A 14,866-nucleotide genomic window follows, 5' to 3' on the forward strand; every position below is an offset into this window, starting at 1 on the left:
AAGGATACACTGTTGGCTATGAATAATTCTCTTTGGTTAAATAATGCATGCAAGAGGAAAACACGTGCGCACAAATGAGAGTACGCTATACTAGACAGATTTGTTCTGTGACAAAACTGGGTTAGTATAAAAGTTGGTCTTATTAAATCTAAAATCTAAACTGCTTTTAAGATGTAGTGCTCTTCCTATGTTGGCAAACTGAATCCATTTGAGACAGACTTGGAAGGCGTGGTGTGGGATGGGTGTCTTTCTAAAGCAAATCAGACCCAACAAAGTGTAATCAAGACTCAAATGCTGCCAGAAAAACAAAGGTGTGCCATATTTTGTCAAGTACTTACTGCCATTTTGATTCAACATGGATTGTTAATTTGATTATGCCTTTGTGATTATTTGGAAGAACAGATACATAAAATTAATCTGTGTTCAAGTATTACTTTAAACTGCTATGTATTGCAGGTAAAAAGGTTATACCCTTTTTAGGGCTGGACCCACAACATATGTTCTCAGGCTGTAGGGGTTGAACTGAAGCTGTAGCTGCTGGCCTACACCACAGCAATGCCAGATCAAAGTCACATCTGCAGTTTATACCACAGCTCACATGGCAACATCAGATCTTTCACCCACTGAGAGACCAGGGATTGAACCCTAGTGCTCATGGGTACCAGTCCAGATTCATTACCACTGAACTACAATGGGAACTCCAAAAAAAGTTATGTTTATTGACAGATAACTTAGTGCAATTATTTTCCTGCAAGGATAAAAGCCAGGGAAGGTTTCAATTACCTCCAGCAGATTTTCAGGTTGTGAGGAAAGCAACTGAAATAAGTCTTCCAGAGAAAAAGATGTTTCCGTTCCATTTTGATGTCTCTAAAAAAACACAAAAGATGCTTCATTTACATTTAAAAGACTTAAGTGGTTGCCTGGGGTTTTTAGGCTTAATCTTGATAACCAGATCTTATTTCCAGGCTGGCCTTCTATTTTGGGGTTTTACATTCTATTCATCTCTTAAGTACTAAGTATTTTTTTTTGTCAATTTAATTTTCTTTAAGTTTAATGGATTTACAATGTTGTATTTCAGGTGAACAGCAAAGTGATACAGTTGTGCATATACCCACTCTTTTACTGTATAGGTTATTATAGAACATTGAGTAGAGTTCCCTGTGCTATATGGTAGGTCCTTGTTGATACTACTTTATAAATAGTAGTGTGTGTATATTAATCCCAACTTCCTAATTTATCTCTTTCCCTTTTGGTAACCATAAATTTGTTTCCTATGTCTGAGAGTCTCTGTTTTGGAAAAAGTTCATTTGTGTCTTTATTTTTTTAGATTCCACATTCAAGTGATAGCATATAGCATTTCTCTCTCACTGGCTTCACTTAGTATGACACCTCTAGGTCCATCCATGTGGCATTAATTCATATGGCATTATTTCATTCTTTTTATGGCTGAGTAATATTCCATTGTGTATATGTACCACATCTTCTTTATCCATTCCTCTGTTGATGGACATTTAGGTTGCTTCCATGTCTTGACTACTATAAAAATATAGGGGTGCCTGTATCTTTCTGAGTGATGGTTTTCTCCAGATAGATGTCCAGGAGTGAGGTTGCTAGATCATATGGTAGTTTTTAGGGTTTTTTTTGAGGACCCTTTATACTGTTTTGCATAGTGGTTGCACCAATCTACATCCCCACCAACAGTTTAAGAGGGTTCCCTTTTCTCTGCATCCTCTCCAGCATTTATTGTCTGTTAAGCATCTATCTTTTCATGTGCTGTGCTTTTTGGACATCTGTATATCTTTGGAGAAATGCCTGTTTAGATCTTTTTTTGTTTTTCATTGAGCTATATGAGCTGTTGGTATATTCTGGAGATTGATCCTTTGTCAGTTGCATCATTTGCAAATATTTTCTCTCATCCCATAGGTTTTTTGTTTTTTTGTTTTTTTTTTCCTGGCCATACTCCTGGCGTGCCTAAGTTCCCAAGCTAAGTATTAAACCTGAGCCACAGCAGTGACAATGCCAGACTCCTAACTGCTGGGCCAACAGGGAATTCCCCGTAAGCTGTCTTTTCATTTTGTTTAGGGTTTCCTTTGCTGAGCAGAAGTTTTTAAGTTTTATTTCCATTACTTTAGGAGACAGATCCAAAGAGAGACTGCTGCGACTTATGTCAAAGAGTGTATATATCAGTATATATCAAAGTGTCCTGGAGTTCCCATTGTGGCTCAGCAGCTTATGAATCCACCTGGTGTCCATGAGGATGCTGGTTCCATCCCTGGCCTCACTCAGTGGGATAAGGATCTGGCGTTGCCATGAGCTGTGGTGTAGCCACAGATGCAGCTCTGGATGTGGCAGCGCTGTGGCATAGGCTGACAGGTTCAGCTCTGATTTGACCCGTAGCCTGGGAGCTTCCATATGCTGCAGATGTGGTCCCAAAAAGAAAAAGAATGTCCTATGTTTTCCTCTAGGAGTTTTATACAGTACCCATTCTTACATTTAGGTCTTTAATCCATTTTGAGTTTGAATATTGTGTTAGAGAATGTTCTAATTTCATTCTTCTACATGCAGCTGTCCAGTATTACCAGCACCACTTATTGAAAGAGACTGTCTTTTGTCCATTGTGTATTCTTGCCTACTTTGTCATAGATTAATTGGCCATAGGTGCATGGGTTCATTTCTGGGCTTTTTATCTTATTCCATTGATCTGTATGTCTCTTTTTGTGCCAGTACCACATTGTTTTTGAGTATTATAGCTTTGTAGTATAGTCTGAAGCCAGGGAGCCTGATTCCTCCAACTCCATTTTTCTTTCTCAAGATTGCTTTGGCTTTTGTGTTTCCACACAAAAAAATGTTTGTTCTAATAAAAAAAAAAAAGAGGGGGGGGAACTGTAACTGCAACGTATACATCTAAGGATGACCTGACCCCCTTGCTGTACAGTGGGAAAAAAAAAAAAAAAAAAAAAGTTTGTTCTAGTTCTTTGAAAAATGCCATTGGATCGCATTATATCTGTAGATTGCCTTGGGTAGTGCAGTCATTTTAACACTATTGAGTCTTCCAATCCAAGAACATGGTGTATCTTTCCATCTGTATCACCTTCAGTTTCTTTCATTAGTGTCTTAGGGTTTTCAGAGCACAGGTCTTTTGCCTGTACTGGGTAAGTTTATTCCTAAGTATTTTATTCTTTTGGATACAGTGGTAAATGGGATTGTTTCTTGCCTTAATTTCTCTTTTCTGATCTTTCAATCAGTGCATAGAGTTGCAGCCATTTTTTGGTATTAATTTTCTATCTGCACCTTCCCTGAATTCATTAGTGAATTCTAGTAGTAGTTTTGTGGTAGCATCTTTAGGATTTTTTCTACGTATAGTATCACGTCATCTGCAATGAGTTCTACTTTTCCAATTTGGATCCTTTTTCTCTGATTGCTGTGGCCAGAACTTCCAAAACTCTGTTGATTAGGTGAGAGTGGATGTCCTTGTCTTATTCCTGATCATAGAGGAAATGCTTTTAGCTTTTCACCATTGAGTATCACGTTAGCAATTATGTGAAGGTAGGTGCCCTCTATGCCCACTTCCTAGAGAGTTTTTATCATAAATGGGTGTTGAGTTTTGTCAAAAACTTCTTCTGCATCTATTGAGAGGACTATATGGTTTTTATTCTTTAGTTTGTTAATGTGGTGTATCACACCAATTGATCTGCAGATATTGAAAAATCCTTGCATCCTGGCATAAATCCCACATGATTATGGGATTTAATATGGTGTATTGTTGGATTCAGTCTGCTAGTATTCTTTTGAGGTTTTTTTTTTTCCCCTTTTTCTTTATAGGGCTGCACCCAAGGCATATGGAAGTTCCCAAACTAGGAGTCTAATTGGAGCTACAGTTGCCAGCCTACACCACAGCTCATGGCAACACCGGATCCCCAACCCACTGATTGAGGCCAGGGATCGAATCCATGTCCTCATGGATACTAGTCAGACTTGTTTCCACTGTGGCACAGTGGAAACTACTGTTAAGGATTTTTGTATCTGTGTTCATCAGTGATATTGGCCTGTAATTTTTGTTTTGGTTTTTGTTTTTTGCTTTTTAGGGCCACATCTATGGCATATGAAAGTTCTCAATCGAAGCTGCAGCTGCTGACCTACAACCACAGCTCACAGTGAAGTTGGATCCTTAACCCACTGAGCAAGGCCAGGGATCGAACCACTATCCTCATGGATACTAGTTAGGTTCGTAACCTACTGAGCCACAATGGAACTCCCTTCTTTTTTTGTGGTATCTTTGTCTGGTTTTCGTATCAGGGTGAGGTGGACACCTCATAGAAAGAGTTTGGGTGTTTCTTCCTTTGCAGTTTTTTAGAATAGTTTTAGAAGGTCAGATGTTAACTCTTCAAATGTTTGAAAGAATTTGCCTATGAAGCAGTCTGGTCCTGGACTTCTGTTTGTTAGGAGTTGTTTAAATCACAGATTCATTTTTCCATGAAGTTATGTTTTCAAGGCCCATAGTAACACAAAGCTTTCTGTGGACAATTTGGGACTTATATAAGGTAAATCAGTGGATAAGATTTCTTGTTCTTTAACTGGCAACTGACACAGTCTTAGTGGGGAATGCACTTCTTCACCTACTGGATTTATTATTATTATTATTGTCTTTTTGCCTTTTCCAGGGCTGCTCCTGCAGCATATGGAGATTCCCAGGCTAGGGGTCTAATTGGAGTTGCAGCCGCTGGCCTACGCCAGAGCCACAGCAACTCGGGATCCGAGCCGTGTCTGCAACCTACACCACAGCTCACGGCAACGCCGGATCCTTAACCCACTGAGCAAGGCCAGGGATCGAACCCACAACCTCATGGTTCCTAGTCGGATTCGTCAACCACTGAGCCACGACGGGAACCCACCTACTGGATTATTTAAAAATCATTCTTAGTTAAGAAATTTCAGAAACTCGTATTCCCATTGTAGCACAGCAGAAATGAATCCGACTAGACTAGGAACCATGAGGTTGCAGGTTTGATCCCTGGTCTCGCTCAGTGGGTTATGGATCTGGTGTTGCTGTGAGCTGTGGTGTAGGTTGCAGATGCGGCTCAGATCCTGTGTTGCTGTGGCTGTGGTGTAGGCCAGCAGCTGTAGCTCTGACTGGACTCCTAGCCTGGGAATCTCCATATGCCATGTGGATGCAACCCTAAAAAAAAAAAAAAAAAAAAGGAAAAAATTTCAGAAACTTGATTCATTGGTCCAAAATGTGCCTGTTGTAACAAGTGTGTGAGAATGGACATCACAAAAACAATGCTTAAGTGTTGATAAATAACATGAAAGAAACCAATCATATTTAGAACACCCACGTATGGTATTAAGATAATTCTGCTTAAAATGAATTATGGACTGATCCTTCGTCAAAGACGTTTCCATAGATCTTTTACGGTTCCCTCTTCATCACTGCCCCTGGAATGGAGGGCTAAGGAGCAGAATAACCCCCAGCAACCCAGCCCGATGGCTGGTTTCACAGCAGACAGAGGCAAGAGATGGGCACGAGGAAGGTGTAACAGTTTCTCAGAGACCTCTCACCAGTTCCAGGTCTTTACTGAGCTGTATTTTCCCCCAGGTTCCTTTCCGCCCTGAGAGTGTTGGCTTCAGGTAGTTGCTAGTCATGGGGGCCTCTCTCTTCCTTGGTGTTCCCCTTAAATTTGCCCTCCCCTCTGTTAACAGAAAACCCTCTCATTCGTTTCTTTCTCTTCAGAAACTCACGGGCCTGTGCCTTGTGCTTTAACTGTAGACAGCAGCCACCCTCTTTCCTAAATCTTCACATAAAGTACAAAGTTCTATTTTGAGTCAAGAATTCATTGCATTTTGAACACAGATGTCTAGGAGTAGTCAAAGAATATGGTGGACACATTTATTGTTCCTTAAAAAATGAAACAATATATAAGCTGAACTTGTCTGTAGGGGAAGAAAGAATGAGTTAACCTATATGTACTGTGTATTTAATCTTTAACAGCCAGCGGTCTAAGTCCAGGCTGGTGGTGGGGCTAGAAAGAAGCAAATTATGTCAGGTCATCCTAGGTATTCTTCCAGGGTTGTCACCTGAGAGAACGGAAATAAATGCCAGTTGGGAGTTTCCGTCATGGCTCAGCGGTAACAAACCCAACTAGTATCCATGAGGATGTGGGTTCGATCCGTGGCATTGCTCAGTGGGTTCAGGATCCAGTGTTACCATGAGATGTGGCGTAAATCTCAGATGCAGCTTGGATCTGGTGGTGTGGCTGTGGTGTAGGCCCTCAGACCCTCAGCCTGGGAACTTCTATATGCCACGGGCACGGCCCTAAAAAGACAAAGAAAAAAAGCAGTATGATTTGTTTAGGGGATACAGCAGATGAGCATCCAGAGCTTGCCTGAAAAATATAAAGAGCAAAAGACCAAGCAAGGGCTGCACGTAGAGAAGTGACTGAACTGACAGAGGTGAGATGCAGGTTTCCAGGACCAGCACAGGGTTGAGAGGCCACCTGGAGGTGTCTTTGTGAAGACAAGGGCAGGTGAAAGACTCCCAGCTGTGTGGTGGCGGGCTCCAAAGAACACACGAAATGAAAGTGCCTACTCAACAAATAAGCAGTTTTGAAACCAGTTTCAGACTGGCACCAGCCAAGGAACACCTTTCCCGAGCCCTTGCCACCCACCGCACCCTCGGCCCAAAGACAAGCAAGGGAGGAAGAGGTGGGAAAACTGAGAAGCTGGCCTCACACACCCTTTTCCACGCAGCCAGGCCAGGCTTTGAGGCTGCAGCAGGGACAGGAGGTGAGAAGTTGCACTTCAGAGCTTTTGAGAATTAAACTGGCTATGTATCAACTGCTAGATTTTAAGTCATAGGGCCTGTCCCAGATTTCACCCAACATGTAGGGAAGAACGAGTTCCTCAGAACAGGTTAGAACAGGCCGGCTGGGGCGGCGGAGGTGGTTGGGCAAAAGCAGCAGAGACGTTGCACAGTCAAGGCTACAGTGACGATGGCCTGAGAGGGCCAAGGCATGGTACTCTGTCCTTCAAGGGTGTTTAAGACACAGCCCCAAATGCCACTTGGGGCAAGTCAGGGCTGAGGGAACCATCAAGCAAGACCTGCACGGGTGTCACTTTCCAGGCAAAGTGCCAAGCAGTTAAGTCTCGGAACCTCTAGACCCATGTGGAGCACTGTTTGCCAGGCCTGTGGCTTAGGACTCAGCAGGCAGAGCAGAGTGCAGACTACGTCCCCAGTGAAAGAAGGGAGGAAGGCCAGGCTGCAGGAAGAAGCCATCCCTTCGGCCTGGCACCTGGAGTTCCTCTTTCCATACTCTTCGCATTGCAGATGAGTGTGGTTAGACACAGAGGAGCCGATGAGGTCTCCTACTTGGCCTGGCCGGAGTTGGCTCCTGGATGCCCATTCAGCATGGCACACCAGGAGATTTAAGCCCAGGTCCCAGTCGGATTGAGGGGGATTTGCCTATGGGGTCCCCCAGCTTACTTTCCCAGACCTGGCCAACGTGGCTGGTTGAGACTTCTCTCTTTATTCCTTGTAAACACAGCAAAATCTACTAGCAAATTCCTGGGTTAAGTTTTCGAGTTGAACCAGACATACAAAACCTGAGTATAACTAGATATAACATTCTGTGGGCAATTCCTGTGTAAACCAAACAACCACATCCCCAATTTTTTAAAATATATATTTTCATATGTCAGATTTACTTGACAATTTTCTCAATACAAACTACCAAGAGCCGTAACAATCTACCTTAACGTCAAAATGGTATAGCTGGGATAGTCCAACATCCGTACCTCATTTCTAGATTCTGCGGTCTTCTCGGCCTCCCAGGCAGGTCTTTCTGCTGTTTTCTTTTCATCTTCAGTCTTCTGTTGTAGTGATTTCTCCTTCTGGGCTGATGCTCTTCGCTCATTTTCCCCATGCTGGGAACCACGTTCCGCAGTTCTTAGTCCCTCGTTCTCCTAAAAAGCACCCCAAAATGTGCTAAGTAGAAATCCGTATGGCATCAAACAAGTCAAATCTTTAAAACTGCTTTGTACTTACTGCTGCATGAAAACCCACACACGAAAAGCTAAGACTGGCATTTCATTATTTGTGTCAAAGAAACATTTAATTCAGAAACAAAGGTCAGTTTTGTGTCCTGTCCTTTTAAAGAACTCACTGTCAGGCTGTTCTGATCTGGATAATTTAAATCACACGCATTTATAAAGCCCCTGACTTTAAAATACTAGCAAATTTGACTAGATTATGAAATCAATGTTGCAAGCAGGCAGTATTTAGTTAGTTGATCTATTTTCCAGAGAAAGCTAAAAAAGTTAGAAGCAGTGATCAAATATATGTAGAAAAACCTGGAAAGTATTATGACAATATATTAATTACAGTTCTCCCTGAGAGATGGGATGGATTGGGGCAAGATGGTTTTTACAAATATGTACTTGATAGGAAAAAAAGTAAATACACTTAAAGGGGAGTTCCTATCGTGGTGCAGCAGAAACGAATCTGACTAGGAACCATGAGGTTTCGGGTTCAATCCCTGGCCTCGCTCAGTGGGTTAAGGATTCAGCGTTGCCTTGAGCTGTGGTAGTGGCTCTGACGTAGGCCAGCAGCTGCAGCTCCAATTGGACCCCTAGCCTGGGAACCTCCATATGCCGCAGATGCAGCCCTAAAAAGACAGAGAGAGAGACACACACACACACACACACACACATACACACGTTAATAATAAAGCTTAAACTAACTCTATTGATATGCATATATATTCTTTGTCTTTTTACGGCTGCACCTGGAACATATGGAGGTTTCCAGGCTAGGGGTTGAATCGGAGCTGTAGCCACTGGCCTAAACCAGAGGCACAGCAACGCCAGATCCAAGCCACGTCTTTGACCTACACCACAGCTCACGGCAATGCCAGATCCTTAACCCACTGAGCAAGGCCAGGGATGGAACCTGTATCTTCATGGATGCTAGTCAGGTTCGTTTCTGAGCCACGACGGGAGCTCCTCCACTGACATTTTCTGCTGTTTTGAATTTTTCCACCTTTAACTGAGTAGACAATTAAAAAGCTAGAGAATTCTTCTGAACACTCAAAATAGTTACCATTTATTATATACTGTATAGTCTGATCCGCTCTATGTATAATTTTCCTCTTCTAGTACAACATCAAGGCCTCTTAAATTCTTTCAAAGAACCTATTTTAAATTTCTCTCTTCTAGCAACAAAACACACTGGACTAACTCAAGGACAGCACCACTGCCGCGCCCCCCCCCCTCAGAAATGTGGGAGTTCCCGTAGTGGCTCAGCAGTTAACGAACCTGACTAGCATCCATGAGGACGTGTTTGATCCCCGGCCTCGCTCAGAGCTGTGGTGTAGGCCGGCAGCTGCAGCTCTGATTCGACCCCTAGCCTGGGAGCTTCCGTATGTCATGCGTGCAGGCCTAAAAAGACGAAGAACATTTGTGTAGCTTTTTTTTTTTTTAACAAAACTACACAAATGTTCTTCTTTTTTTTAAGTGAAGGTCGAAGAAATGGAAATCTACAGATGCCAGAGGCAGGGCGGGAAGTCAAAGCAAGAGCAGCAAAAGGCAGCCGCCCCACCTGCTGGCGGCCCACTTGGTTTTACCTGCTTCTCCGTTCACTTGTACCAAACTCCACGACAAACTCAGCCGCCCTCTTGACATCAATCTCAGCTCCGAAAGAGCTCCTGTGCTCAAGGACGTTGCTTCTGCTCCCCCAACCCTCCACACCTCGGCTTTTCTGTCTTTTTAGGACTGCACCCATGGCATATGGAAGTTCCTAGGCCAGGGATTAAGTCCAAGCTGTAGCTGTTACCTACGCTACAGCTGCAGCAACACCAGATTCTTGAACCCACTGGGCTGGACTGGGGGTCGAACCCCTGCCTCTGCAGCGACCTGAGCCCCTGCAGTTGGATTCTTAATCCACTGCACCACAGCAGGAATAACCCCATCAGACTTTTAAAATGCATGAGTAACAAAGTATGTTAGATAGCCTGCCTACAAAAAAACCAAAAAAAAACAAACAGAGTTCCTGTTGTGGCTCAGTGGTTAACGAATCCGACTAGGAACCATGAGGTTGCGGGTTCGATCCCTGCCCTTGCTCAGTAGGTTAAGGATCCGGTGTTGCCGTGAGCTGTGGTGTAGGTTGCAGACACGGCTTGGATCTGGCGTTGCTGTGGCTCTGGTGTAGGCTGGCGGCTACAGCTCCGATTAGACTCCTAGCCTGGGAACCTCCATGTGCAGAGGGAGTGGTCCTAGAAAAGGCAAAAAGACAAAAAAACAAAAACAAAAACCTGCCTAAAAGCTCTGGAAGCAGGAGTTCCCTGTTAGACTAGTGGTTAAAGAGCCGGCATTGTCACTGCTGTGGCAGGGATTCAGTCCTTGGCCCAGGAACTTTTGAGTGCTGTGGGCGCTTGAGCCAAAAAAACCCCAGACCAAACCAAATTAAACAAACAAAATCCTACAGAAGAGCAAAAATGAAGGTAGCAAGATTCTGCATGACCACAAATCACATCACAAGAAGCAGAAAATGGGTTAAAAATCCTACCATGTAATAATGGAGCGTAACTCATCAAATGAATCAAATAAAACAACGAGTCCATCTTAAACAAGTAAATGAGGGGCAAAGGGAAATCTCTTCCTTGTAGTAGAATGCAGCTCATAAATCTAGAAGGAGAATCAGGGGGTTAGAAAATCCTAAACGGATATTAAAACTAGAGAATAAAAATTTGAAGAAAAGATACTTAAACTGTCTCAAAAGTGTCACTTCCCAGGGACTTTCTAATTACAAAGAGAAAAATAATAACACTTCAGGAGAAACCTAGCAAAGACCATCTAAACCAAGCGGTCAAATCCATCAACACAATAGGGAGGGACGCAGGTGCTTTCTGACACGATGGTACCAAGGATACAACGCCACTTCTGTGTATTCATAATTCAATGCAATAAGGGAACATCAGGAGTTCCCGTCGTGGCGCAGTGGTTAACGAATCCGACTAGGAACCATGAGGTTGCAGGTTCGGTCCCTGGCCTTGCTCAGTGGGTTAACGATCCGGCGTTGCTGTGAGCTGTGGTGTAGGTTGCAGACGCGGCTCGGATCCCGCGTTGCTGTGGCTCTGGTGTAGGCCGGTGGCTACAGCTCCGATTAGACCCCTAGCCTGGGAACCTCCATATGCCGCAGGAGCGGCCCAAGAAATAGAAAAAAGACCAAAAAAAAAAAAAAAAAAAAAGGGAACATCAGACAAATCAAAACTGGGGGCCACCTTACAAAATAAAGATTGATACTCTTCCAAAATCTAAAGGTCAAGAACTGAAATAGCTTTTCCAAATTAAAGGTGACCAAACAGATGCGTCAGCTCTAAAGCAATGTGTGATCCTGGGGTTATATGCAGGAGATAAAGTAGTTACAGAGGATATTACTGGGGCAACAGATAAAATGTGACTATGGGTGGCAGATTATAGTCTTAGATTCAAGTTAAATTTTCCTGATTTTGATGAATTGGTTATAGAAAAAAAATTCTTAGGAAATAACTACACACAGTGGCTTTGATTCATCTTCCAAAGTTTCAGAATTTTTAAAAAAGTATGTGTATATAAACAGGCAATGCAAACAAAATGTAAGTCTAAGTAAATTCTTGCAACCTTTTAAAAGTTTGAAATAAAAATCCCTACATAGCAAAACCACTTTAGCCAAGGCAATAACAGCAAACGGCCAACCCAGAAAAACCATTCTTCCATTACATTTTCTGCTCATTTTATCCGCCCCCCCCAAGTACATATAGTCATATCACATGGCTTTACGGTTTTCACCTCTTCCTTCCCAACATCTGAATTTCTTATTTCTTTTTCTTGTCCAATTGTCTTGTTCCTGCTTCCAGAATACTGTGCAATATTAACAGTGATCCCTGGTAAAGGCAAACACTCTCTGTGCCACCTCCACTCTCAACAATCGCCTACAATACTACCACTTCCACTGCACTTTTCCACACCCACCAAGCAACTGTGACACCAGCTGGCTGTTCTATGATTTAACTCAATTCTCACACTATCTCCCTGGAGATGGCGTCAGATCCCACAGGTTAAGGGCTCAATCTCAAAGACCGATGAGCTCGATCTCAAAACATTTTACTTACTAGATTACCATTTTATTCCCAACGGACACAACTCAGAAACAACCAGATGCCTAAGAGCCAGGTATGTGGGCAGGGGCACAGAGCCACCATGCCCCCTACGCGTTCACCAACCTGGAAGTCTCCAAACCCCATCCTTCTGGTTTAATGGCGGTGTGGTTGATCAAATCACTGGCAGTTAGTGACTGAACTCAATCCCAGAGGGCTGAGAGGTGGGGTTTAAAGTTCCAACCCTCTCATCTGGCATTGCTCTGCCTGTGGCATAGGCTGGCAGCTGCAGCTCCGATTAGACCCCTAGCCTGGGAACTTCCACATGCTGCAGGTGCGGCCCTAAAAAAAAAAAAAATGATAAAGTTCCAACCCTCTCACCCTGTGCTTGATTCCCATGGCAACCAGCCTCCATTCTTAGCGGGTTCTCCAAAAGTCACCTCATCACCGTAAGTCAGGTGTGGTTAAAAGGGGCTTGTCATGAATAGGAAGATGCTTCTTTCACTATAACGTTTATGGTTCTGGAGCTATTTTAGGAACTGAGGACTGAAAGACCAGATTATAGTCTTAGATTCAGGTTAAATGTAATAGTTACTGTAACAAAACATGCTCCCATTGCTCTTAATACTTAGAAAAGTCCATCATATGGGAGTTCAGCCCTGTGGTGGGGGTGGGGGATGAAGACCACATTATCACATCTGAATTTTTTTTCGTTTTTAGGGCCGCAGGTGCAGCATATGGAAGTTCCCAGGCTAGGGGTCTAATCGGAGCTGCAGCTGCCAGCCTACGCCACAGCAACACCAGATCCCCAGCCCACTGAGTGAGGCCAGGACTGAATTCACATCCTCATGGATACTAGTTGGATTCGCTTCTGCTTTGCCACAGTGGGAACTCCCTACACCTGACATTCTGATTTTACTCACAAATTTAATGGGAATACTTATGTTTAATCAACAAGGATACTGTGGACTTTTATTTGAGATTCAACAGTTTATTTCTTCAATCATTCAGTCAACCAATACTAAGTGCTAAGTACTATACTAGATGCTGGGGCTACAACAGTGAAAAATGTCTAGACTGGCCCTTCAGAGCGTCCATTCTACAGGGAGAGGGAGCCAAAAATACAAGGGAACTAACATTTCTGCAAGTTATGGCAAGTGAGAGAAGAAAGAGGGGGCCCTCTTTTAGAAAAAATGGCCAGGGAAGGCCTCTCAGGGGAGGTGACATTTTAGCTGAGATCTAAAAAGAGAGAAAATGGAGTTCCCGTCGTGGCTCAGTAGTAACGAACCCGACTAGGAGCCATGAGGTTGCAGGTTTGATCCCTAGCCTCGCTCAGTGGGTTAAGGATCTGGCATTGCCGTGAGCTGTGGTGTAGGTCACAGACGCGGCTCAGATCCCATATGGCTGTGGCACAGGCTAGTGGCTACAGCTCCAATTCGACCTCTAGCCTGGGAACCTCCATATGCTGTGGGTGTGGCCCTAAAAAAGACGAATAAATAAATAAAACAAAATAAAAAAAGAGAAAGAACTGTGTGCAGAAGAGAGGAATGAATACATCCCTCTTACCATAACATTTTTGATCAGTTTCTTAATGATGGATATTTAGTTTCCAATCTTATAATATATGATATTAAAATGTCCTCATACTATTTCTTAGCACACATTTGCAAGTAAATTCCTAGAAGGTATGCTGGGTCAACAGGTGCATTATTTTTTTTCTCTTTTTATGGCCCACCCATGGCATATGGAAGTTCCTGGGCCAGGAACTGACTCCAAGAGGCAGCTATGACCTATGCCACAGCTGCGGCAACACCCAATCCTTTAACCCACTGCACAGGACCGGGGATAGAACCGGCGCCTCTGCAGAGACCCGAACTGCTGCAGTCGGATTCCCAACCTATTGCACCCCAGTGGGAACTCCTGCACATTTTTTGATTTGATGGATTCTACCTGATGGCCCTCCAAAAACCCTATCAACAAAAGCGTCAATGTGACAGATGACAACTGGCACCTCATCGTAATTTTCATTTATATTTCTTTTATTACAAGTGAGGGTGAACATCTTTCACCGGTGTCAAAGCATCTGCAGTTCCTCTTCTGAGGACTCTTTGTGGCCTCTGTCCAGTTTTCTTGATCGGCGGTAGCATAAAATTTTTGCTCGTGTCCTCCCATGCTGTCTCCGCAGAGATGCAAGAGTGGAAGTTAGGGGGGCTGTCGCAGTCATTTAAGGGAGAGTAGGTGACAGTCAGTGAAAAGGTGGCGGTGACAGAGAAGCAGAAGAATTCGTGATATATTGTGGAAACAGAAGAGACGGGGCTTGTTGATGGATGGAAATGGGCCATCAAGGAAAGCCAAGAATTCGGAGCGACTCCCAGCTCTCGGCTTCAATGAGACGGTCCACAGTTTAAAAGGGAAACGGAACTGAAAGCGCTTCCATTTTGGAAATGTCAGATTTGATGCGCAAGGTCGCGTGGAAATATCCGTTTCACTGGTGCAACGAGAATCTGCAAAGGTTTGAACTGGCGGCGCACACCGTACACGCCAGATGAATTAAAAAACAAAACAAAACACCAGAACGGATGAGATTCCAGCGAGTGAGTACCCAGCAAGGAGAGGAGGCTCGGCCCCAGGTCCTGGGGCACCGCGGCTTCAGAGGCCGAGGACAGACGTGAGTTGCAGGGGGAGCCAGGGCACAGCAGTGCCTCGGCATCCAAAACGGTGCCCGAAGAACGGAGCGG

At 43.8% G+C, this 14,866-nt stretch overlaps 1 protein-coding gene across 2 annotated transcripts in view; it reads right to left on the reverse strand.

Moving 5' to 3' along the window:
• NFE2L3 (nuclear factor, erythroid 2 like 3) overlaps nucleotides 1-14,866 on the reverse strand; it is a 36,918-nt gene that overhangs the window by 7,401 nt on the left and 14,651 nt on the right. Inside the window, exons 2-3 of one of the 2 annotated variants that reach the window (XM_003360190.4) lie at nucleotides 7,792-7,959; nucleotides 784-867 (exon numbers count right to left, since the gene is read on the reverse strand). In XM_003360190.4, coding sequence (XP_003360238.2) covers nucleotides 784-867; nucleotides 7,792-7,959 — 252 coding nt within the window. Of the gene's footprint in view, nucleotides 1-783; nucleotides 868-6,005; nucleotides 6,076-7,791; nucleotides 7,960-14,866 lie in introns of those variants that run through there. The other variant, XM_021078977.1, reaches the window with a different exon arrangement.

The sequence above is a fragment of the Sus scrofa genome, chromosome 18, assembly GCF_000003025.6.
Source record: "Sus scrofa isolate TJ Tabasco breed Duroc chromosome 18, Sscrofa11.1, whole genome shotgun sequence".
In the NCBI taxonomy this organism is placed as follows: domain Eukaryota; kingdom Metazoa; phylum Chordata; class Mammalia; order Artiodactyla; family Suidae; genus Sus; species Sus scrofa.